General features: G+C 51.8%; 6 protein-coding genes across 6 annotated transcripts; 4 read left to right on the top strand and 2 right to left on the bottom strand.

Moving 5' to 3' along the window:
- Positions 1 to 1,230: 1,230 nt before the first annotated feature.
- KD926_005558 (putative glycerol:H+ symporter (Gup1)) lies at positions 1,231 to 3,304 on the bottom strand (the record flags this gene model as incomplete). Its single annotated transcript, XM_053098765.1, has 4 exons — positions 1,231 to 2,223; positions 2,279 to 2,854; positions 2,922 to 2,989; positions 3,046 to 3,304. The coding sequence occupies 4 exons, from the start codon at positions 3,302 to 3,304 to the stop codon at positions 1,231 to 1,233; spliced, it is 1,896 nt and encodes a 631-aa protein (XP_052957459.1).
- Positions 3,305 to 4,080: 776 nt separating this feature from the next.
- KD926_005557 (acylphosphatase) lies at positions 4,081 to 4,478 on the top strand (the record flags this gene model as incomplete). Its single annotated transcript, XM_053098764.1, has 2 exons — positions 4,081 to 4,191; positions 4,299 to 4,478. The coding sequence occupies 2 exons, from the start codon at positions 4,081 to 4,083 to the stop codon at positions 4,476 to 4,478; spliced, it is 291 nt and encodes a 96-aa protein (XP_052957458.1).
- Positions 4,479 to 5,854: 1,376 nt separating this feature from the next.
- On the top strand, positions 5,855 to 7,047 carry KD926_005556 (alternative oxidase; the record flags this gene model as incomplete). Its single annotated transcript, XM_053098762.1, has 3 exons — positions 5,855 to 6,120; positions 6,186 to 6,476; positions 6,537 to 7,047. The coding sequence occupies 3 exons, from the start codon at positions 5,855 to 5,857 to the stop codon at positions 7,045 to 7,047; spliced, it is 1,068 nt and encodes a 355-aa protein (XP_052957457.1).
- A 1,010-nt stretch (positions 7,048 to 8,057) lies between these two features.
- KD926_005555 (uncharacterized protein) lies at positions 8,058 to 9,599 on the top strand (the record flags this gene model as incomplete). The annotated part of the gene is made up of 1 exon (XM_053098761.1): positions 8,058 to 9,599. One exon carries the CDS (start codon positions 8,058 to 8,060, stop codon positions 9,597 to 9,599), a length of 1,542 nt encoding a protein of 513 aa, XP_052957456.1.
- A 1,181-nt stretch (positions 9,600 to 10,780) lies between these two features.
- KD926_005554 (KAR9 family protein) lies at positions 10,781 to 14,053 on the top strand (the record flags this gene model as incomplete). Its single annotated transcript, XM_053098760.1, has 1 exon — positions 10,781 to 14,053. The coding sequence occupies one exon, from the start codon at positions 10,781 to 10,783 to the stop codon at positions 14,051 to 14,053; it is 3,273 nt and encodes a 1,090-aa protein (XP_052957455.1).
- Positions 14,054 to 14,363: 310 nt separating this feature from the next.
- On the bottom strand, positions 14,364 to 15,238 carry KD926_005553 (GNAT family N-acetyltransferase; the record flags this gene model as incomplete). The annotated part of the gene is made up of 3 exons (XM_053098759.1): positions 14,364 to 14,531; positions 14,639 to 14,709; positions 14,836 to 15,238. The coding sequence occupies 3 exons, from the start codon at positions 15,236 to 15,238 to the stop codon at positions 14,364 to 14,366; spliced, it is 642 nt and encodes a 213-aa protein (XP_052957454.1).
- Between the last annotated feature and the right edge of the window lie 8,542 nt (positions 15,239 to 23,780).

Genomic DNA, 23,780 nt, shown 5'->3' with positions numbered 1-23,780 from the left:
TCCCCCCCTGCCTCTCTTCCATGTCCTAGTTTATTCAACCCTGGCCTGGCTGGACCTTTGCGCCAGCGGTACTTCCACCCGCAACTCTTCTTCCTTTACAAACAAGGAAGAGGAAGGCCCGGGGCTAGTAATACATCTAAATTCATCAGGCTTACACAATATCCCCACACAGGAACCCGAGGCAAAGTAACATCGAACGTGCGCCGCATCCTCCAATCCCAAAAGACCTTCCGGAACTACCTCGACGACGAAGAAGCCGCTCTCGCGCAGGCCACCACGCAGTCCTCGAACGCCCAGCGACCATCCATCCACGGACATAACAAAATCACCAAACCGTCGTCGTTGCGCAGAAGTTCAACCCCAGCTACTGGTACCACCACGACGTCTAAAGGCGCAGACCCCTCCTCCCGACAGAAGAACAAGCAGTCATCTGCACGGTCGTCCGCGTCACGGAATACGTCAACGACACCGGCCGTTCAGCAGGTTGCTGCTCCCCCCGCGGACGAGAAGACACAGACACAGGCAGATACAACAGCAGCAGCAGGAGAACCGGAAGAAGGAGCCAGCAACAACGACGAAGGAAACCAACCCGAAGGACAAGACGACGATCCCAAACCCAATAACGAACTCATCCGTTCCCCTCACGACAATGACCCGCTCTTACGATCGTATATCCCCTCCGCGCCATCGGAGCGCATCATGCAGGCGCTCTTGGCCGAGCCCCCGTTAACATATAATGCGTCGCGAGCGGGCCCGCCGATGACGATGAAATCGAAGCGCCATTTCTGCTGCATGTGTGGATACTGGGGGAAGATTCGGTGCAAGAATTGTCACCTCAGGACTTGTGGGTTGGATTGTTATAAAGTGCATGAGGATTCGAGATGTGGGACTTTCTTTTAGTGGGTGTGCCTTTTTCCTAATCAAGGATCTCGTCTCTTGCGAGTCCTAGGAATTGTCTACGTCGAGCTGCTCTCGATCTCCGAGGAACTTACTTGCCAAAGGACTGTCAAGGGCATGGGGCGACAATATCCGCGCCTGGCCGGATAAAGGATGCGAAAATCATGGGGCACAGCAACCACAGCAACCGACTTCAAGTTTTAGTTAATAGTTTATATACCCCTTTTACTGTATATATAGCATTCATAAAGAAACATAATTTCCAAACCATCGAAATAAATATTCCCGGTATAAAGCTACCCTATGTATACATACATTCCATCTAATCTTCAATCAAAACTTCAAATGAATCCCCGCACGGGCCTCTTCCTGCCGAATCTCAAACATGACCTGCACGCCCACGAAAAGCGCCGCACAAGCAACGACCAGATAAACGATCCCGGAATACGAACCCAACATCTCGGTCAACAGACCGCGAAGGCCGTCCAACCCCAGCGCGAAACCCACCAAGTTCGCGATCATCATCATCAGAATGTTGCCGACGGCGCCGACGCCGCAGATGACGCGGTAAGCAGTCGGACGGGACCGCCAGCGCGAGGCAGGGAAGAGCAAAGTGCCGATGATTTCAGGTAGGACGAAGAGCGTGATGAGCCAGCCCCATATGAGGAGACGGAGGTTGATGTCGTGCCAGAGGGCGACGAAGGTGAAGACCATGAGGAAGTTGAAGATATGGCGGGCTCGGATGAACAGGGTCGAAGTAGGTTTACTGTTGTTGTTGGACCCTCCGCGGCCGCCGCCGAGTGGGACGTAGACGTAGCGCACGACCCAGCGGTTGAAGGAGCGGTGCCAGCCGCGCCAGAAGGCGAACGCGGAGTAGTTGTTGGATACGCAGCGGACCATGTTCTCGGGTGGGTCGATACCGTCGATCAGGGCCCAGAGGCGGAACAGGCGCCATGGTATTAGGAGTTTGAGCCAGATGACGTGCAGGTTGAAGTAGCCTAGCATGCTGAGTTGGAAGGGTGAATAGAGGGACCAGTTGGGAGAGGCTTTGGAGATGGCCACGACGTAGGTATAATGAAGGACCAACTCCATTGAGAGCAGGGTGAGGAAGAAGCGGGTCCCGTAGAGGATGGTGCGGGTACGGGTGATTGAAGGGGGAGGAAATCTCTGTTGAGAGATATAGTCGTTGAAGGTCAAGATGGGACCGGTCAGATATAACGGCGCATAGAGGATGTAGGCGACGTAATTGCGGCCATTGAACGCCGACGGCTCAGCCGGAATGCTGACACGATCACGCTCCGAGAGTGATGCAGGATCGAGCTGCTTCTTCTTATGACTGTCAGATATCGACGTCCTTTAAATGAGACAACCTCAAACTTACTTCAACGGGGCTGGCAGCGGGATAATCTAGGCTCCAGTAGTAATCCATGTTGAAGCTGATAAACCGTAGGACCGTGATGTTGAAGAGAATCTCCCATCGGGGAATCAGCCCTCCAAATCCATCAATATACCGACCCCATGACACCAACGGAGCCTCTTGACCTGTGCCATCTGCAGGGGCCACTAACAAAGCAGCGATGCGCTCGAAGAGATAGCCGGCACACAACTCGTTGGCAAATAGCGTGCTGATGTTGAACACCCACGTAGCTGCAGGTATATACTTCCGCGGGAGCGTTTTGGCAATTTTATAATTGATATACAGAATTGCGAGTACCTTGATCGCAGACACGCCATGAAGAGCGGTTATGAAGATGAAGGCAAAGCCAAAGTCGAATCGGATCCGCTGATTGAGCCGGGCTTCTCCAGCCGCAGCTACATTCGGTCTCAGTGTCGATTCGGCGCCGGACGAGCTGGTGAACTTCTCATGTACGCGACGAAGCAGTGGATGGGCGACCAGCAGCACGAGAAGATAGGGTATGTTGTCACGAAAGGTAGAGTATTGGGCGTCCGAATTGTCCTGTTCACGCGCGCGAGAACATTAGCCAGCGTTCGCAACAATCCAGAGGCAGAAACCACAAACATACCACTTTCCGACCCGGCACCCAGCCAGGGGACAACAAGTCGGCGTAGGTCGAATAACTCGGATGACTTTCTATATCGCTTCCATTAACACTTCTTCTAAGCTTCCGGCAGGCGGATAAACCATACCCTGAGACACCTCAATGGCCGCCTTAAACATCAACGGCACAGCGACCAGGAAGACCAAATAATAGACGTAGAACTCGGGTGTGCGCCATTTCGACGGTTCAGCACCGTTGGCGATGGCCTGGGCACGGGCATCTTTGGCAGTCGCAGGTCGCGTGTCAGCGGCCGCCTTCAGCGGAGTCGTGGCGGGAACGGTTAATCTGGTATCGAGGGTGTCAAGTGTATACAGCTGTCGTAGCCGAGAGAATATCGAAGAAGGCATCTTCAAGCCAGCATGACGGGGCCGAGCTCGTCAGAGAAGCGCGGAGGGGAATGATCAATGCGGAGAGTTCAATTAACTCGGGGGTTCGTCGGCTCAGGGGCGGAGTCTAGGCGATGGCGGAGGGAAGTAGAGGGGCTAATTGGCGACACACTCTGACAAGCGGTTCATGACACAGCAGCTTGAGGCCGTGAACGTATTCTAATGTCAAATTTCTGAGAGAATCGACTTATCGAATCCTGAGATTCGTCGACGATGCGTGAATGAACGCTCTTGCCCGTTTGGGGTGCGATGACTAAGGCCAACACGCCTTCTGTGATTGGTGCCTGAGGTGCCTGGGCCGCTTATCCCCTTCGGGACGAGTCTTCCAGATCGGCAACGACCACATGTGCTGAGTCATCCACGTTGCCCTTCCCATTGCATCATGAGGGCATCTACAGAGTGCTTCATCCTCTTCCTCTCATCTCCTCTAGAGATCCCGATTCGAGTCTAGAGATCAATATGGCACAGCAAAGAGTACGCCCCTGCCCCGCTTAAATATCGAAAATTACAGCTTCCTTGACCGTGCCCTACGTCATCTCGGACAATTGGCTAATAGATCCGCAGATTGCATTCAAAGTGCATGGCACTGTACAAGGCAAGTCCCTGATCTCGTAGGGTCGGAGAATACTTGATGTGTTATAGCATCATATTTGGTCTAGACATAGGGTGCAAACATTCTAATTATAGCATTGTATTTTAGGTGTCGGGTTCCGGTACGTCTTGCATCTACTGTTTATATGTATCCGGCCGATGGACAAAAACTCACCGATATAAACAGTGACTTCACCCAAAAGCGAGCCACCCAGTTCGATCTGAAGGGTTGGGTCAAGAACACCATTTGCGGAAGGGTTCGTTCATCTCTACCCACTCATCACTTACAAATGAACCACACCAGTTCCCTGTACAGTACACACAGCAGAACACGCACTCTTGGAGTACTAACTCCCACCCCCAGGTCGAAGGAGAAGCCCAAGGCCCCGACGAGGCGATCCAAAATCTGCTCAAGGAAATCAACAACGGGCCGCGTCTAGCGCACGTAGTCAAGGTGGAGAAGAAGGGGATTGAGCTACAAGAAGGGGAGAGTCAGTTCGGGGTCAAACGGACTTCGGAGTCGGCATTTGATGCTACGACTTGATGGATTGGGTTTGCAATCGGCGACTGCTCGACTGGGCGAGGATTCACGATAGTATGGATATACACATGAAAATACACAGTATGATAACGACACAAATCGGACGAGAGCATTAGAGCAGAATAACCGGTGAGCTGGGTTGGTTTAGATTGCTTGGGTTATAATTTGCTCGAATGGATTGACGAATAGTAAGGCTTATATATGGGCGTAAGCTAGTACCTTAAAATAGGCTGTTTAAACATCACCCTGACAGTGATACTGTAGACCCCCAGAAAGAACTGGACTGCAAAACTAGGGAGAGGACAACGTCACTTTAAGAACGGCAACCCTTACACCGTACGGAGTACACATAGTGCACTGTAGAGAAGGGTTCGTCGTGCCTTGATCTCAGGATCTGCAGTTTCTCGGCCGGTTTCACGAACCACATCTCAGTAGGAGACAGTAGTAGTTCGGGATCTGGTCCACCAAACATGGCGCAGGAAAAAAGAGCCAGAGGACCTGACGTAAGAATGAACGCTTTTTCAGCAGGCCGGGAAATCACCGTACAGAAATTTGTAAGAAAGAAAAAATAGACCCAACCCATATGAGTAATACTGAAAAGAATCTACGGTGTAGGTTCATGTTAGTAGAAATCCCGGAAAATCCCAGCAATCCCGACAATTCATCGGCGTCCCGTTCTGACTCAGACTTGCCTCCCGATTCATTCCGCGGTCACCTGCCCGCCCTTCGTATTTCCTAAATTACACACCTGGTATTCCCGTGAAATGCGCAAACTTACGCCGACAGCGACGTCGATTCCACGATGGCCATGGGGATAATGGGGAGCTTGTTGGAGTTGCTTCCAGTTCGAGGGAGATGATCATGACATCAAGCGGCCGGGTGGGAAATCCCAGATGGCGATTATTGTGGGGGAGGGCCGACGTGCAGCGACATACCGGGAGGGAGCGCTGGTAAGGCCTGAACAGGACCTACTCTGAAGTAAGTTCCGATGGTTCTAGAGTGGTTCCTGTCGGGGAGGAACGAGCAAGGGAGGGTCCTCCTGCCTGAGGTTCCCTACGTAAACCGGGTTTGGCTCTGACTGCTTCTTCGCTGGTTCCAGCCCCCGATGACATTTCTGCCTTTGTTAGGTCCCGGTGTGCTCCCGGTTTTTGCCATATGCGATCTGATAGATTTTTTTTTTGTCTTTCTTGTTCTTTAAATAGGAGTGATGGGGTTTGGTATAAATACGGCAGTAGCCGTGGACGAGGTTGTACTGTGTTCATAGACATCATCGCATCAAGATTCTTTCTATACTAGACATAGCATTGGCTATACTTGCTCACCTACCTACTTATCTGTCTACCACAACCAAACTGATAAACTTGGGATTATCGACCAAGATGAACTCCATAACAGCCACGGCACCTATGCGGGCCGTCTACCTGCCCAAGTCCCACCTGCACCTTACGCTGCGAGGGTATACGAGTCTCGTTGCCACGACAGGGCTACGCGGTAGCAGTTCCTTGTTCGCCAACCCTCGTCACCACCAGACGAACCCCAAACGTTTGATCTCGTCCACCCCGCATCCGACCAAGATTAAGGAGTTCTTCCCGCCACCCGAGGCGCCGCATATCAAAGAATTGGAAACCGCCTGGAATCACCCGGTGTAAGCCACCCCGTGATCAGACCTCTTCTGGTGCCACAGAAATGCTGACGATTGGTTCATCACAGCTACACCGACGACCAGATGCAGAAAGTCACGATTGCCCACCGACAAGCCAAGGACTGGCCCGACTGGGTAGCCTTGGGAACCGTGCGACTGCTGCGATGGGGGATGGACCTGGTCACCGGATACCACCATCCTCCCCCGGGCAGGGAAAACGAGGCCAAGTTCAAGATGACCGAGAAGAAGTGGCTCACCCGTTTTGTGTTCCTGGAGAGCGTGGCGGGTGTGCCGGGGATGGTGGGCGGAATGTTGCGACACTTGAGGAGTTTGCGGCGCATGAAGAGGGACAACGGATGGTGAGTGGACCAAGGTGTCGGATGCGGACTATAAGATCCGAGAAGCTGACTAGGATATAGGATCGAGACCCTGCTGGAAGAGGCGTTCAATGAGCGGATGCATTTGCTCACCTTCCTCAAACTCGCCGAGCCCGGATGGTTCATGCGGATGATGGTGCTCGGTGCCCAGGGGGTGTTCTTCAACGGATTCTTCATCTCCTACTTGATTTCGCCCCGCATTTGCCATAGATTCGTCGGATACTTGGAAGAGGAGGCGGTGATCACCTATACTCGGGCGATCCAGGAGATCGAAGCCGGTAAGCTTCCCGAGTGGGAGAAGCTGGACGCCCCCAAGATTGCCATCTCCTATTGGCAAATGCCGGAGGGCCAGCGCAGTATGAAGGACCTCCTTCTCTACGTTCGGGCGGACGAGGCCAAACACCGAGAGGTCAACCACACTCTGGGTAACCTGAAGCAAGGGGCCGATCCCAATCCGTACTCGGCCAAGTACAAGGACCTGACCAAGGCGCATCCTGGCAAAGGCATCGAAAACCTGAAACCCACCGGATGGGAGAGAGAGGATATCATCTGAAGACTGGTATTGATCGGGGATAATTGAGTTTCTTTCTTTTTGGGGATCTTCTGGTCAGCACGGAGTTTCCGAGGTTGTTTCATCGTCGGTTGCTGGTTCAACCCGGTGGGGTTTCCGCATGGGCGCAATTGGGTTTTTGTCAATTGATGGGAGACTGTATGATTATTCACATTGTATTATAGATGTCAACTCCTCTCGTTTGTGGTCACAGTGTTTATGGTATTCGTGATGTTCATGATGTTCATGATGTTCATGATGCTCTAGAGCATGGCTGCATGCAGGCTGTCTGTGGCCCTTGCAGATGACATTCATCTTCGCAATAACCTCAACAGAGTCGAACTAAAATGCGGGGCGGCCAGGCACGGGGAGTGCGCTAAACTCCAAGAGGGAAAGTGTCCACAAGGCAGTTGAAGCGTCAAAAAGAGCACAAAAACTCAGGAGTTCAACTGTTCACGACGAAAGCTCGCCTGGATATCTCGGATCGGGGAGGGGCCCTGGTCTTGTTCAGGGGCAGGTCCCGGCAGTGTGGAAATTGGTACTCGACGGACAGCAGAGGAACAGAACTAAAAAGAAACGACGGCCAATTTCTATTAATACCCGTCTATCCTTAATTAAAAGCCCTCCCATCGACGTGTTGGCAGGCGGACTATCGACCCGCTTCCCCTTTTAGTGGAAAAAAAAGCCCCCCCTTTCGAACCTCCCAAGATTATTCTCGCTCCGTCGATCGATCATTCATTTCCATTTCCATCGGTGACGCATCCCTATTTTGTGCCTCGCCGAAACGGTTATCGAGCCGACGACCACCTGTCCTTTCTGGTCGCGTCTTTGCCCTCCCGATATATCTGATACTTTCCGGCGATATCATCGCGATCTATCTCCTAGGATCCTTCACTCCTTCCCCTCTTTCTGGCTCTTTGTCGCCTCTCTCTCTCTCTCTCTCTCTCTCTTCCACCTCTTCCCCTCTTTCTCTGCCCGATAAAAACGAGTCAAGGCAATTCATCTCCGCCGTCATGGACGAATCGGTCGAGTCTGAGTTCGCCCCTCCACACCGTGCGTCGTCACCCTCCCCGTCCATCTGCCCTACGCCCGCCATCTCCTCCTGTCCATCTCCGGATCGCACCTTCTCAACCTTTTCGACCCTCTCCTCCCTGTCCGCCTCGTCCGCCACCTCTGCCGATGCTCGATCCTCCGTGTCAATCTCGTCGAAACGCCGTGGCTACATTCGGCCCCAGGGGGCCGAATTCGCCGAGTCAGCAAAGAACCGGGAGAGCGTGATGAGTCTGGGCAGTATCGCCCACCTGCAATACTACTTTGCCCGGACTGGCCTGTTGGACGGCAAAGGTGGCCATGCCCGCGAATATAAGAAGAAGAAGGCGAACCCGGAGGAGGAACCTCGGTTGTTGATGACCCCTAATGCACGGTTCATCGACGATCTGACGGCTAGTCCCACGAGCGATGCCGGGCTGAGTTCCGCGGAAGAGGACAGCGGCCTGGAGGAGCCCGACGACATGATGCTGCCTCCCACCGTGAGCACCTACAGTATCAAGACCCATCACATTCCACCGCCACCCGACCTACTAGCCCTGCGCAAGAACCTGCGGAGAGCGCTGGACAAGGCCGAGAAGAGCATCGAGACCCTCGGATCCCAGAAGGAGCCGCCACCCGACCTGAACCCCCCGCGCATCAGTCTCTCGCCGGACGGGCTGGCCGACCCCGACGACGAACCCGCGCCTCCGCCTCCCGCGGAGGCTACCCCTCAGGGCTGGCAGGAGATCCGAGGGATGCGCATTTTAGACGTGGTTACGCTAGCCATTCGCGCAGCCAAGATCTACTACACCGCTCACGAGCGTCCAGAGCGACTGGCGTCGATCAAAAGTGAGCGCGAGATCCGGCAGGAGCTGTTCAACGTCCTCGAGATCATGAAACGGTGGGCCTCGCGCAATTTCTCCGGCGGACTCCGCGGGGAGGAAGAAGCGTCCATTCTCGGGTGGATCACCAATGTGCGGGATATGCTGGCCCAAGAGATCCAGCTAGAACAAAAGGAAGCGGCAGAACGACGGACCTGGTCGTGGGCCGACGGCGACTGGACCGGACGAGAGCGGGAACGCGAAGAAGCGTTCCTGCGCAGTTTGTTGGATTCCGACTCTCCTTTACCCTCGTGGACCGCTCCGGACGAGGGATCCCTGCCGAGCGCCATGCTGGACCGGCTGCGTGACGGGCGGGACCTGGTGCGAATCCATAACCAGGCGGTGCGAAAGTCCGCTCGGCCGTTCTGCGAGATCAAATCGTATCACGAGGACGTTGCCAAACCGTACCGACGGGCAGAAAATCTCCGATTCTGGGTCAAGGCGGCCGAGATCCGATGGGAGACGAAACTGGAGATGGACGTCATGGGCGTGGTGCAGGGGAACAGCGACGAGGCGTGGAGGAAATTCGACGCCGCCCTGCTAACGTGGTGTCAAGCAGTACGCGAGGAGCTGATCCGCGACTGGCAGGCGCCGCGCCGGCCGTCCACTGCAAGACCTCCTACGCGTGACAGCTTTTTCTCTTGACCAGGGCGAGTAGTACCGTCTGGTTCCGAAGATTGGAACCACGTATGATACATTTTCTTTCTAACCGTCCTGGTTTTACTTCTCTTGTTTTTTCTTGTTGATTTTTCTCTCTTTTTTTCCCCCCCTCATTGGCTCTTACGTTTCGTTGTTTGCAGCCCTTCCCTTAGATACCCCCTTACTTGGCTTGAGTCTATCGCATCCCCTGAGGGACCGACAGACTGGTTGATTTACTTGGATTTATTATGGTTGGACCTGAGCTGACCGGACTTGATTTGAAACTATTTACTGTATTTGATCTTATTTCTACTTCGTCTATTCTTGTTGTTATTACATTATTATTATACGGGGACATGGATTCCGGATGGGGAAGTGTGTTATGATTGGGCTGGAATTGGGGCCCGGCACGAGGCAGATGAGGTGTACATATTAATTATTATTCTTATTACTCTTCTATTACTATTTGACCCCGAAGAAGAATGAAGGAGAAACTAATATTCATCCCTACCAAGGCGTAGACATCTCCAGACTAGGAGGGCGATGCAGACGACGCGCCGACAGGGCGAAAGGGCCAAAAGGAAGATAAAGGAGACGCCCGGGTAGAGAATAAAACGGAGGCATCAAGACTCTTTGCTAGTTACCTATTTGTACGACGTCGATCCAGCCGAATTTAATTCGAGACTTGTTGTTCTTTTCTGCCCAAAGACCGCTTCTTCTGCGTCCCAACCACCGGATCATGTAACTACGGTGTAGGGGAGTCCACTCATTCTTGCTGTTCACTGCGAAGACTCCACTTGCAGAGAGGCCAGCCCGAAGCCAGAAGAAAACGAAACCAGAAACCAGAAACCAGAAGAAGAGCAAAGCAAACGAGAGACCACGGTCTCTCTGAGTACATACCTTCGGTCTTTAGTGCCTCACGGGCCTCAAAGAAAGGGGCGTCCAGCATTCCGGCGAACCGCCCCGGAGAAGCGTTGGTCAAGCCGACATTCCGCAGCCCACCTTCACCTTTTCCCTCTGGCTTGTCTTTCGCTCACTCGCTCTCTCCTCCACACCCCCCCCTCTCTCTGTTCCCTCTTTCTTGCCTGACTTTCGCGCAATTTTCATTTTTATTATTTTTTTCATTTGCTGTGCGTTCCTTTTCTTCCGGCCATAGGGCAGTCGTCTCGCGCATTGCATTCTCCCCCATGCTTGCCATGTTCGCCGGGTCGACTACCTCTGACCCTACAGATCCCGGTCTCAACACGTCGCAAGAGCTGCAGAACCCAGAGCAACAGCAACCACAGTCACCACCACCACATGAGCCTGAGTTCTCCTCGCCTCCTCCGCCCCCTCCTCCTGCCCTCTCCGTCTCCACCCCAGACGATTCCTTCACCAGACGCCTCAAATCCAAATCCTCCCTACGCAGCGTGCGGAGTTTCGGCAGCAGTCTAAACGACGAAGATCCCTCCGATGAGACGCCCGAACAGCCCGGTTCCGACAAATCCCTCATCCGCCCGTCTATCCTGCGGCGACTGTCTCCGGGCCTGGCAGCTCGCGTCAAACTCCTAGACGGCAGTCACACCAAGAGCCCGGCCAATTCTCGCAGCCCCGGCGCCGTGGGCCGCATCCCCGAAGAGCACATTAAAGAGCTGGATACTCTGCACCAGAACCTGTCGACGTCGATCAAGGTGGAGAGGAAAGGTCGCTCGTGGAATGCTCTCCATTTGATTGGCAAGGACAAGAAACATCAGGGTGGTTCCTCCGACCTCCTGGAAGTTATCGAGCCGGAGTTCTTAGACGTGCCGTCGACGGAGTCGTTGGAACGCGAGGCCTTGGACGAACCCACGCTATTGCCTTCGGAGACTGACGCGCAGCTTGTTGAGCACGCCGCCGCAGAATCTCCAGTCGCCGAATCGGTCGAACCGGTAGACGCAGTTGATACTACTAATACGATAGAGACCACCGAAACGTGGAACCCCGTGGAGACCTCACCCGCCGAACCAGAAGTCCAACCACCGGCCATGTCAGTCGCAGAACCTTTGCCGGCATCGACGTTACCCGCGCCCGTCGAATCGATCCCAGAGACGGAGCCGGAGCCGGAGCCTGCCACGCAAGAACCGACGGATTTCGAAAAGTACATCCAGAGCACCAGCGAAAAAGATTCCGACAACCCCCCGCCCCCTCCTCCCAAAGACTCCCCTCCAGAATCGGATAGCAACTCCGCCTATTTCCGTCCTAGCAGCCTACACCGCGCCGATTCGATCTTCTCCTTCTCGCGAGCCTCCTTCAGCAACCAACTCTCCCAACTCACCTCCATATCTCTGCCACAGGCCTCGTCGTTAGCGTCGAGCATTGCCGCCATCCCGACCGCACCCTCGGCCGTGAAGTCTCTAACGGGAGCCGCCGATCAGATCCAGATATGGATCAAAAAGGCGACCAGCGTGCTGGAGGGCCTGGATGCGGACGATGACGTGGAGTGGGCGGCCGCCGGAGGGCGCGACGGTCTGGACGACGTGGACAACGCCATTATGACGTTTGAGGGCCTCATCAACGTGTATGTGAAAGCGATCGAAGACGTGCAACTCCGACCGGACATCGAGAACGTGGCGTCCGAAAGCTTGAAGACGATTGTCACGCAGATGGACTTTATCATTCAGCACTGGACGCAGATCAAATCGCGCCTGCGATCCGTGAAGAGCCAGGTGGAACTGGCCATGGAGTGGGAAGAGCTCTGGAACAACATTCTCGGAGACGTTGGCGCGGAGGTCGGGAACCTCGCCCAGCTGATCTTCCAGATGGAGGAGAAACGGCACTTGGTCATGGAGGGCTCGCAGTCGCCGGGAAGTACCGGCGGCGTCGATATCAACGAACTGGAGACGATCGTGGAGGAAACGCCCGGCGGCAACCGAGCCAGCAAACGACTCAGCGTGGAACCCATCTTCAACGTTCCGCCCACCCTCGACACCCCTATCATCCACACGCCCCAGGAGGATAACTTCCACGGGGACCTGATCGGACTGTTCGCTCGCATTCAGCCGCTGCGGGCCTCGTTGGATTTCCTGCCCATGCGCTTGTCCATGTTCCAAGCACGGGCCGATGCGGTATTTCCCAGCGCCTGCCAGGATCTTCAGCAGGGCATCGAACGGCTGGAAGGGCGATACAAGATGCTGGAGATGGAAGCTGAGGACCTGCGCAAGGAACTCAGCGAGGATCGGTGGATTCTGGTGTTCCGCAACGCCGGCGGACAGGCGCAGAAGATGTTCCAATCCGTGGAGCGGAGCATCGCCAAACTGCAGGAGGCACTGGAGTCAGGAGCCGTGTTCAACAATCCCGCCGGGCTGGCTAAGCGCATCGAAAGCTACGAGGCCAAGAAACAGCACTACGTGGCGGCGATCGAGCGCGTGGTCTCGATCATCCAGAAGGGGGTCAAGGACCGCCTGACTCTAAACGGGGAGACCCTGACGCTCTTATCGGACATGACGTCTAGGCTGGATGCGCTGAAGGCTAGTATCAAAGTGATGGACGCCTCGTTGGATGACGTGCACGTCGCCCGGAGCCAGCACTTGCGTGATTCGATCTCGAGTATCGTCACGATGGACAGCCCGGCAACCGGCAGCGTGGTCGATACGCCGGGCAGCTCGCCGGCCTCGTCGGTGGTGATGACGCCGGCCAACCCGCGCAAAGGAGCGTCGACGCCGATAGGATCCAGTCGACGGGGCAGTTCCGTCAGCTCGGCGGCTCGCACGACCATGTCCAAGGTCCGTCGCTACTCCGGGCTCCCCCAGGCCACCGCCACGTTGACGGGGAAGAAGTCGGCGCTCCCCAAGCCCTCGTTTGGAGGATCTCCCACGAAGAACGGTTCAACGACGCCGACTCCGGTGGGCCGCAAACCGGTGGCGCGCCCTGCGGCACCTCCCATCCCCAACCGTCCGCGATGGAATATCGCCACGAACACCACCGATCTGGACCAGTACAAAACCACTCCATTTCGGAAGTCCTCTGCCCCTAACCCCACCATCAACGGCCGTACGCCGCGGCCCTCCTCCACGCTCCCTTTCTCCCGGTCGACGCGACGGGATCTCTCGGCCTCTCCGGCACCCTCCGCCGGTCGATCTGTCAGCCGCGTTTCTAGCCGGCTTACGTCGCGCAGCCCAGCGCCTCCGCCGTCTCCTTCTCCCGGCTCTTCTCTTCTGGATCCTCCGCCGTATAGCAAGCTGCGACGACCAGCGGGCACAGAACACATGGTCAACACGCCGCGCAACCGGCAAAGCTTTGCCGGCACGCCTTTCAACCGCAGCGTCTCGCAGCAGTATAGCAATGGGTTGCTCAGTCCGACCAAGGCTGATCGTCCAGGCACCGCCCTGGGTCATTCGGGCAGCCGTCGCATCAGCCTACTTCCTCTGCCTAAGGGCCGTTCCGGACGTGACAGCGCTGCGGAGAATCGTAGTAAGCTTCCTGAGCGGCCGCGGTGGCGTTAGCGGTGGTTTCTTTTCAACCTTGTATTTGCATTTCCGGCCGTGTTGATTTGGTTTTCGTCTTTACTTTTTACTACATTGCATGCATGTATCATCAGCATCCGGGATTTGAGGAGTCATATACCAAGTCGTTTGCAGGACAGATTGCGCTTGATTCCCCACTCGCATTGTGATTAGCGTTCTTGATTTTATGATGTATTCAGTGTTTCATTTAGGGATCTATGGAATCTATCATCTGGAGTTGTATTTACAGTCTCTCTTTCTTTTCGTGTCTTTCTATCCACCTCTCTATTTAGAGAATTGAATCATCAGATCAAACCAATTCCTTTCCAATGATCAACGCATCCACCAGGTCTGGACTGTTCGCCAGTCGTGCTGCCCCGGGCACCCGGCCGATGATCTTGAAGCCCAATCGCTCCCAGATCTTGACGGATGCGACGTTATTCTCGAAGACGAGGTTGAACACGGAGTATTTGTAGCCCTGTCAGCTTATTAGACATGTAGTTCTCATGGAAGAGGGAGAGGGAGGTTAATGTAAAGGGGACTTGCCAGCTTCGGTGCATATTCTAGATATGTCTCGCCCATTACGATTCCCACGCCTCGACCGCGAGCTGCGGCCGTGGTTAGGAACCCGGCGTTGCAGACATGCGAGCAGCGTCCTAGTATTTGGTTAACATTGTCATTGCCATCACCATCCTCAATCTCCAAGTCAATGCAACTCAACATAGTCAAATATACAGCTCCAACCCTAAAGTATAAAAGAGAAAGAGGGAAAATATACATACCCGGATAATTCGGCTTCACATAAAACGTCCCCAGACAATCCCTCTCCCAATCCCTGTCCTCTTGACCCTGTAACCATCTCCCCGGAGGTCCATCAGCATGATGATCCCGATCAACAACAGCAACAACCGCAAAAGTCCCAAACCAATACCCCGCGAACTGATCCAGCCCCATCGCCTCTTCCATCGGATACGTCGCGCCGCGCGCAATCTCCTCGCTGAATTCGCGGTGCAGGACCTTCACCAAGGAGCTTGGGATTGAGGCCGCGCCGTGCGCGATCGGGTAGAGGGATACTTTTGTGGAGTCTTTTAGGGTTTTGGTCATGGGGGTGAGGGTTTGCGAGATTGTTTCTGCGATTGCGGGGGGTGGGATGTAGGTGGTGGGGTCTTCGAGGAGGGAGGGCATTTTGATTGATTTCTTTCTCTTTTGAGAGGGGGATTGAGTGTTGATTGGGTTGGGGATGGGGGTGTGTGTGTGTGGAGGGGTATACTCAAACAGTATGGGGAGTGCCGAGGTATGAGATTGTGGGGTGAGATGAAATTAGTGGATGTACTCCGTAGTCTGCGGCGGTGACGGCGAATTACTGGATCCAGTTTAGCGTTCCTAATCGGGGAAAGCGCTTAACTGCCGCTTGGCATCACAGTGCGTGGTCTATAAAGATATCTTCCAGTTCCTGCCCATCTCGAGACGGCGACCGAATTTTTGCCATTGGACTGGCCCTTCCGTGTTCTGCACCTTGCCACCCCTCTTGCATCATGTGAGTCCTGACTGCTTGCGTCGCTCCTGGGGCCATGGCCCTGTTTAACTGAGGAAGGGAGTTGGTTTTGAAATCTATGTTATGGCTAGTTAGTTAGGTAGGTAATCTAATAAATCTCCCGCGCGATCCGCTCGAGCGGTAGACACGAAACGACCCGCCACTTTGGAAGGTGACGTGCTGGTCTACTAGATCGGCGTTAAGGGGGTAAGCGGAAGGATGTTAATCTGTTAATCCGTACTTGTCACCAAAGGGTTACTGTACAGGACGGAACGCGTTCGCCTCCTCGCAGTCTCTCCGGAGGTGGCCCGAAAACTATCACAGCAACGGTGGCATCCAGATCCGACTACGCCGCGTCCGTCTGGTGTTCTCCAAACAAACGCAATGTCGTTGCACGATGGACTGCGCGGCCACTAAGCATAATCCAGCGGATTGCATGTCAGGCCATCGTGGGTTGTCACACGACGGCAGCATTGCAGATTGTGGAGGCGGAGGCCAGCATCGAGCCCGTGCTATTTCGACTACGAAAGCCTGTTCTCAAAGATTGGGTCAAGTATCACACTCTGGCTCGATCACACCTATTCTGGACGTGTCGCAACGCAGTGACAGAACAGGAGAGAAATGGTAAGAATAGCCCGGAGTGTAAAATCTATGTTGTGGAAGAAAAGTATAATTTTCCTTGGGCGTAGATTTAGGATCTTTGGAAAATGTCGTGTTATCAGGACTAGACCAAGTTAAAACAACACACAAAAATACACAATTTCCAATAATTGATGTCAGCATCGGTAGAAAAACGCGTTTGCGAAACGGACAATTTGGCTCATATACCCTATGTCTGTGTCTCTCTTAATACAAGAACTGACTCTCAAATCCTCCAACCCCGTTCTTCACTCCATCCCCACGATGGCGTTGACATATGAAGTAGGCAGAGCCGCTAGTCTTACGCCATGCTTGTCAGCCTAGCGTACACTGGTATGACTCCTTCCGAATAACCCATTTTTACGTGGATAATTTACGCTCAGACCTTTCTGCACTGGGGGGGGGAAAAAAAGAGGATAGTATGTAAGCCTTTCAATATTTGGATATATCAGGGCCGAGATTCTTACAGAAAAAGCCTTGGAGACCAACCACAATGCTCCGGTGAAAACAAATGACAACGTCCCAAATAATATGTACCATCGCCAGTCTGGATTATTATCCAGGAGATTCACGTTCATCCCAAAAAGACTCTAATTGGGAAGTTAGACAACACCTTCAAACGAAGCTGGGGGCTGAGGTACAGTACCGAGACAAACATCGGTGGCAGGAAAACGAACTGTCCAGTTAAATGTTAGCAAGATGCATAGGTTTAATGTGATAGTGCTCACAGTGAGCCAGCTAAGACGCTTAACGCTGGCAGACCCGTTAGTCGAAACCCAGGCAAGCTCCTGTTGATCTATGATTAGTATCTGGCGTGAGGTAGTCTTCCACATACGTACGATCTGTAATAGTTCGCGTAAACTCTGTTCTGAGTGACTCAATTTTGACGTCAACTTTTTTTCGATAATCCCTATATCCTTTGCTAACTGTGACTTCTGATTCAAGTCAAAGGAGGTGTTTTTAGTGATGACATCATTGATACCCTCAATATGCGACTGTAGACACTTAGAAAGCTGCGCACGACTCTGCAAAGCTTGAGCTAAGCAGTCTATGAGATCAAGGTTTCTCCCCTTAGAGTGTACCTGATCACGCCGCTTAGAGTGAGCCAGCAAGTCAGTCCCAGAGTCTAGTTTGAAGAAAGCCACAGCGTTTTCGTTAACCTACCAATTCTTCCACTCTATCTGCCAATCTCAAGCAAAATTTATTCCATTCTTGATGAAGATGGTTCAGAAACTGTTGGAAAAACTCAAATGGATTATGCGGCACCCAGCCATTTGGAAGTGTGCTAATAAACCCATGTGCAAGTCCTTCCGTGGTTTGTTTGCTTACCCAAGAAATGCCCCACGGATATAAAGCTTCACCATGATGATATTCGGGGAAGTTCAAACGCAAGTAGGTAACAACGACCTGCCCGAATTCCTCGTGGAAGTGTCCGAAGTACTCATTCTGGTCTTCTGGAGAGCCACGAACACCAAAACTCTTTGGTAATTGTGTCCAAATTGAACCGTTCTTGCATATGCTAAGCCAGTGAGCAGGTGGAGTATTCTTCAAAACAAGCGCACTTACCACAGCCTGGATTCTTTTGGCCCAGGCAGCCAATCGCACAATGTATCACTGACCAATTCAAAGTCAAAGCCCAAGTTATTGATTTTTTTTGTGATCTGGATCCAAGAAGCCCTTTTTGGTTCTAGATTAAACCACTCGTCTGAAAGGATGGGTTTGAGGTCAGTTGACGAAGCATTGAGTAATAACTGTACGACCTTCTTGCATCTCACTTCCAGAGCATATTGTAAAGGGGTCTTTCCAGCGTGGTCTTTGCAGTTCGTTTCAGCCCCTGCATTGATCATGTCCAAAACAACATCCCCATCAGCCTTCTGGCAAGCAAGATGCAGAGGCGTTCGCCCTTTGAAATCACGCTGGTTCATGCCATAATTTGCTTGAATCAGTGCGTGAATCAAATGCAACGCTCTATACCTAAACTGCCAAATGAATCTTGCCTCTTCAACTAGCAGATGTAATGAAATATTGTCATCCTCTTTCAGCAAATCTATCACAGTTTTTTCTCCTGTCTCCAAGGCCCATATCAGTGGTGTCCGAGAGAATGACCCCTGAGTATCATCTCTTATATTGACATCGACCATTTTATTTTGTAACAAATGGGTCACAACTTGTGCATCCCCATATTCTGCCGCCCATGAGAGCCAGTTGCGACCTGATTTGTCCTTTCTGTTGGGTTCTGGTAGGCCGCTGACCAAAAAGAAAAAATCAAATGGATTCCAATTTACCAGTCGACACTCAGGCCTGTCTGTTCTCTTGAAAATCCACCAAAAGGCGGTATGACCGTGATAGTCCATATGGTGTGGGTCAGCCTTCCTATTCAAGAGTAATTGCATTATTGGTATCAATCCCAGCTCGGCTGCTAGAGAAAACGGAGTTCGGCCATCATTATTAGGTTGATCTACCCCGATTCCTGGCAGGTCGAGCAGAAATTCAACGACCCTTTGCTGTCTCTCCTGAACAGCCCATGCAAGCGGTGTCATTTGTTGCATATCTTCCGATTTGACATTGGCCCCTGAATCGAAGAGCTTCTTCAGGATCCCTAATTCCCCAAGCCGGGCTGCCATAGAAAATGGAGTTTGGCCGTGCACATCATGGCAGTCAACTTCGACGTTTCGAGTACTGAGAAGAGCCTCAACCACCATCGCGTGGCCTTTCTCAACAGCCCAGGCCAGTGCCGTACGCCCTTTCGTGTCCTTGAAATTGACATCCGCATCTGACTTGAGAAGAAGTTCCAAGCCCTCCTGATGATTGAACCTTGCAGACAAATGCAATGGCGCTTGGCAAGTTTCAATATGGCCAGAGACATAATTGTCAATATCCAGCAAAGTAGATTCATCAGGGATGCAGTTTTCAAACGGCAGCGTACTCAAGGGAGGCCATGTTTTCTCATCTGCTGTGTCAGGGTCCGCACCAGCATCAATAAGTTGTCTCATAATGCTGGCTTCTCTAGTCTCTGCTGCCACTGATAGCGGCGTTCTCCCTTTCACGCGCTGATTAACAAGGCTAAGATCAGCTTCTAGCAGCAGCTGAACAGTACGAATATCTCGACGAACGATTGCCCAAACCAACAGACTGCGTTCGCTTTCGTTGAATCGGGCACTCGATGTTTTCGTCTTAATCAAAAGCTGCATTCCTTGGATATTTCCAGCCTCCGCGGCAATAATCAATAATGTTCGGCCACGGCGGTCACACTGTGTGAAAGCCCCAACAGTTTTGGAGAGCAGATATTCTAGGACTTCGTTCCTTTGACCCAAAATAGCCCTTGTTATTGGGGTACACATCTCCTCATCTGTGGAGCCGATATCTGCATTCGCCTCGACGAGGATTTTCGCATGGTCGTAGTGTCCGAGCTCTGCTGCCAATGCTAATGGGCTGCGACCTTCGTTGTCTTTTTGGTTGACTAAGGCTCCGTTTTGTATCAGGAGTCTGAGCGATTCCGGCTTTGTGGCTTGAACGGCCGCAAAAAGGCATGTTCGACCGTCATCAAGACAAAAGTTGACATCCAAATTTTTGTGACGTAATAGTATGTCAAGTACCTTGGATTCTTTCGTGGCCAGTGATAACGGCGATAAGCCATCTATCTCAAAGTTTAAGTCGAGATAGGAATTTTGAAGCTTTCTGATGTTACTCCTTGATTTTGTCGGCTTTCTGACCGTGGCATGCACTAATGAAATAAAATTCTGCTGAAGCTTAAGTATATCTCTCTGTGAAGAGGAATAATCAAACAACGAAGTGGCCATGGTCCCTCAAATTATCTTTGTAGACGGATCATAAATGTGCGTGCATACTGAATTGATTAACACTAGATACAACACTCCATTATATTAGACATGTAGTTTAGGCAGCTAACAACACAGCCTCATTGATGCCCAAAATTCTTTTCCCTTCGATGTAGGCGCATTTAGCGAAATATTCAGCCTTGCGGATGCTAAAATTCGATCCTGCCAATGAATGGTTCGGGCTGTGCAGCCTATGGCATCAGTCATTAGCTATAAAGCCACACCATACATATGCTATAAGATGATTTTTATTAATGTATGCTGCAGCTTAGATAAAAGCCAATAGAAGACAAGTGAGCTCTTTACGCGAGGTGCTTGCCACCTGCCTGTCGTTAAGCAGACTTGTTTGTACCAGCGACATGCCCAAGAGGTTTAAGTTACTATTTCGTCAAGCTCCCGAATATAGGTTACATCGGAGTAAGCCAGTTTCTTGAAGGTGTTATAAGGCAAGAAGCCTCTGATGGCACTTTACTTTTCTTCCTATTCTACATATCTATATTATCTGCATTGTCATATCTCTACCGGGTTTACAGCCTACACCCCTACCATCTGCGCAATGGCCAGTTAGCCGAATCGAGGTACCCGTAAGTATTCGCGAAGATATCCTCTGTGTTGTCAGCTAGCCAGCAAAATTCTTCTGGGGGGCGTTAAGCAACCCCATATGGAGGAGCCCTGGCGCTTACATTTCAAAGATCGCGAAGCACTCGATGACTTCCTGGATGACGACTACTTCCGGCCGTGCTTTACAAGATTTCACCCTGGATATGGGACAACGTTACAGTATCATGCTGCAAGAAGAAAGTTTGATGATTGACTCGACGACATCGGTGGTGAAGGAAAGGAAAAAGAGACCCCGTTTATATTTTGGTTGCGGTCGGAGTTTCTTTCTAGCCGTCTTGCAGCCAGAAAGAAGCTGGATGAGCAACTTGGAGGCACTCTACAGAAGACGAATGGCGGAGTTCCTACGAGGCGAGGATTAAATGGAAATGGAATTGACTAGATAGGCCACATTCCCCTCATAGGCACCAGCAACTCCTTCCTACATAGACTCAATTTGATGAACCCCTTATATTTAGACCTCAACCTCACCAATATGGCTTCATTGCCCGTTTAAAACCAGCATATAAGCTCTGAAAATGATTCATCTTCTTATACACTCCATCTCTGGCCTAATACTGAATCTGCGACTTTTTGAGATAGATGTACTAGGGCTCGGGTCTCGGTGTTGGAGCTCCACTGCAGGTAGGCTTGGCAGACCCGAGCCCCGAGATGGATCTATATCAGCCCAAGCCATCACGCCTCAGATAGACGCTTATAATCATGATGAGGCTGAGTCTAGCATTAGCATGATTTTATCCTATTTTTGGCGGAAAGTTTAGAGATCGGGAATTCTAGATAGGTAAATGTGACATCCAAAAAACTGCGAGCGCTTTGCCACGTAACTGTCATGCGCGTCCGCCAGCCATGTCCGCCAGCCGTGCTCCTTGTTGATCCTCCTTTTCTTCAATAACCATTGATGTCACATTCCCCGGTCGACTTACCGGAGCACGCCATATAATGAAAACTGCAAGGACCTTCATTTCTCGTTTGTCAGCTTTACTCCGCAAGAAGCCGTTTCCTATGCCTTCTCCCGGACCACTTTTACCACCCGGGATCCTGGTTGACGAAGAGAGCTCGCCCGTATACAATTCCAAGTTATTCTAACCAGCAAAGCCGGGAGAGGCACTCGCCGATCAATACCAGACCCTAGTCAAGGTTGGCTGGGGCGTGTCTTCCACAGTCTGGCTCGCGCGTGATTTGCAAGGGTAATCCCCAATAATACCGAAGCGCTCGCTGTTTCTGAAAAACAAAACCGACATGATGAAGAGCCAGAATCCGTCGTGGCACTTAAAATCGCGAATAATAATGCGAGCTCTGCTGGTCATGAGCGCGAGATTGAAGAGCACATCTCCACAGCTGATCCATCACATAGCGGTCGCTCGCTTATGCGAGCATCCCTAGACTCTTGAGGTTGAAGGGCCAGAAGGTTCTCATTTGTGTCTTGTTTATCCGCCTATGAGAGAGCCGTTGTCGATGTATCCGCGTCGCTGTCAGCATGGAAAAATGCCACTGCCCCTTGTTAAAGCATATATTGGTTTTCTTCTTACGGGGCTTGATTATCTTCACAAAGAATACATGACAGTGCATACGGGTAAGTTCATCTTTGGCCTTGTTTCTCGTCACTGATACTTAGTTCATGCGGCTACCTAGATCTAAAGCTTGAAAATATCATGGTCTCATACGAGGACCCAACCGTACTTTCGGATTTCATGGGTTCTCGGCTTGAAAGGCCGATGGCTTCCAAGATGATTCGACGGGCCATCCGGTGTATCTGTCGCGTGATGATCTCGGGCCACTCAAAAACCTGAGAAGCATACCACAGCTTGTCGACTTTGGCTTGGCGACCAGTCTTGAGTAAGACGACGACTGGGGGTCTGGCCTATTCAGCCAGACCACTATCGAGCGCCAGAGGTGATACTCGGTAATGGATGGTAAATGCCCGCGGATGTTTGGAATCTCGGTGTTCTAGTGCGTCTCGTTGTTTTCTCAAGGCTATTAAATCCACTAATACTAGGGTAGATGTGGGATATGATCGAAGGCAAGGAACTGTTTCAGCATATCCATGGCAAACAAGGTCGTTACGATGCTAGACTACACATCGCTGAAATGATAGCCTTACTTGGTCCACCCCTTCCAGAGATCATCCAAAGATATCAGTTCATGCGGGAGAACTCATGGCCACAACCTGTCAGAAGTGAAGACGACAGAGTATGCGAGACCACGGAGGAGTACTTCTATGGGCCATTATTTGTGGTATTACTGGCTTCCTATCTCTAAAGTATTTTTTAGACTCATAAATTATCTTAGGTCGCTATCTCTACGAAGACCTGATCCCCAACCGGAATCTAGACGACGCAGTCTCCTTGCTTGATGGAGAGGAGAAGGAGGCGTTTCTGGATCTCGCTAAGAGAATGCTTTACTGGCATCAGGATGTGAGAAAGACAGCAGGAGAACTGGCGGCGCATCCTTTCCTCCAACTCAAGCAAATAAGCGCCTGATCTCTGGGAGCGTTTTCGACTGAAATAACTCGCAATTCTATTTTATACCAGCTCAGCCGTGCTATCAGATGGCAGGTTACAGCGCCAGAGTATTGGTTTTTCCAAGTATCCAGGGGCATTTAATAGAGCCGTTTGATCTGGCTTTTATCAGTGGGCAATAATATAATATTCTAGATAGAACCCAACACATGGATCGCAACTTTATCGAGGCTACAATCCTGAAAACTGCTGTGAATGCGAGCGGGTCTATAAATTTGAGGGCCATAAGTAGTTACCGGGGAATAAGTCATCGACCCCCGTCCCTTCACGGAGATCTAGATCGCATCAGGCAGGGAATTCATGACAAGGACTGCAAGAGTTAATGACCCCCAGTTTTTAGATAATTCACCTACACCCTCCCTTCTCCCTGAGCGTAGCTCTGTGAATTATCCCATTCCTCTCTGAAGTCTGTAGTAAAGATCTTTCACGTAGGCCCATCATCTCTCTTCTCTGCATCTTCCTGAACCTTTTCCATCGGCCAGGACACACCCTTATGGTGCAGATATGTCTTATACCTTCTATTCTGGTGGCTGAAGCATGCGAGAAGCTACTGGTAATACTTCACCCTTGTTTACCAA

This window comes from Aspergillus affinis (genome assembly GCF_023601865.1).
Source record: "Aspergillus affinis strain CMG 70 chromosome Unknown NODE_27_length_306053_cov_87_951578, whole genome shotgun sequence".
Classification (NCBI taxonomy): Eukaryota; Fungi; Ascomycota; class Eurotiomycetes; order Eurotiales; family Aspergillaceae; genus Aspergillus; species Aspergillus affinis.
The sequence above is the reverse complement of the archived record's forward strand: the minus strand, read 5'-3'. Positions and strand labels throughout refer to the sequence as shown.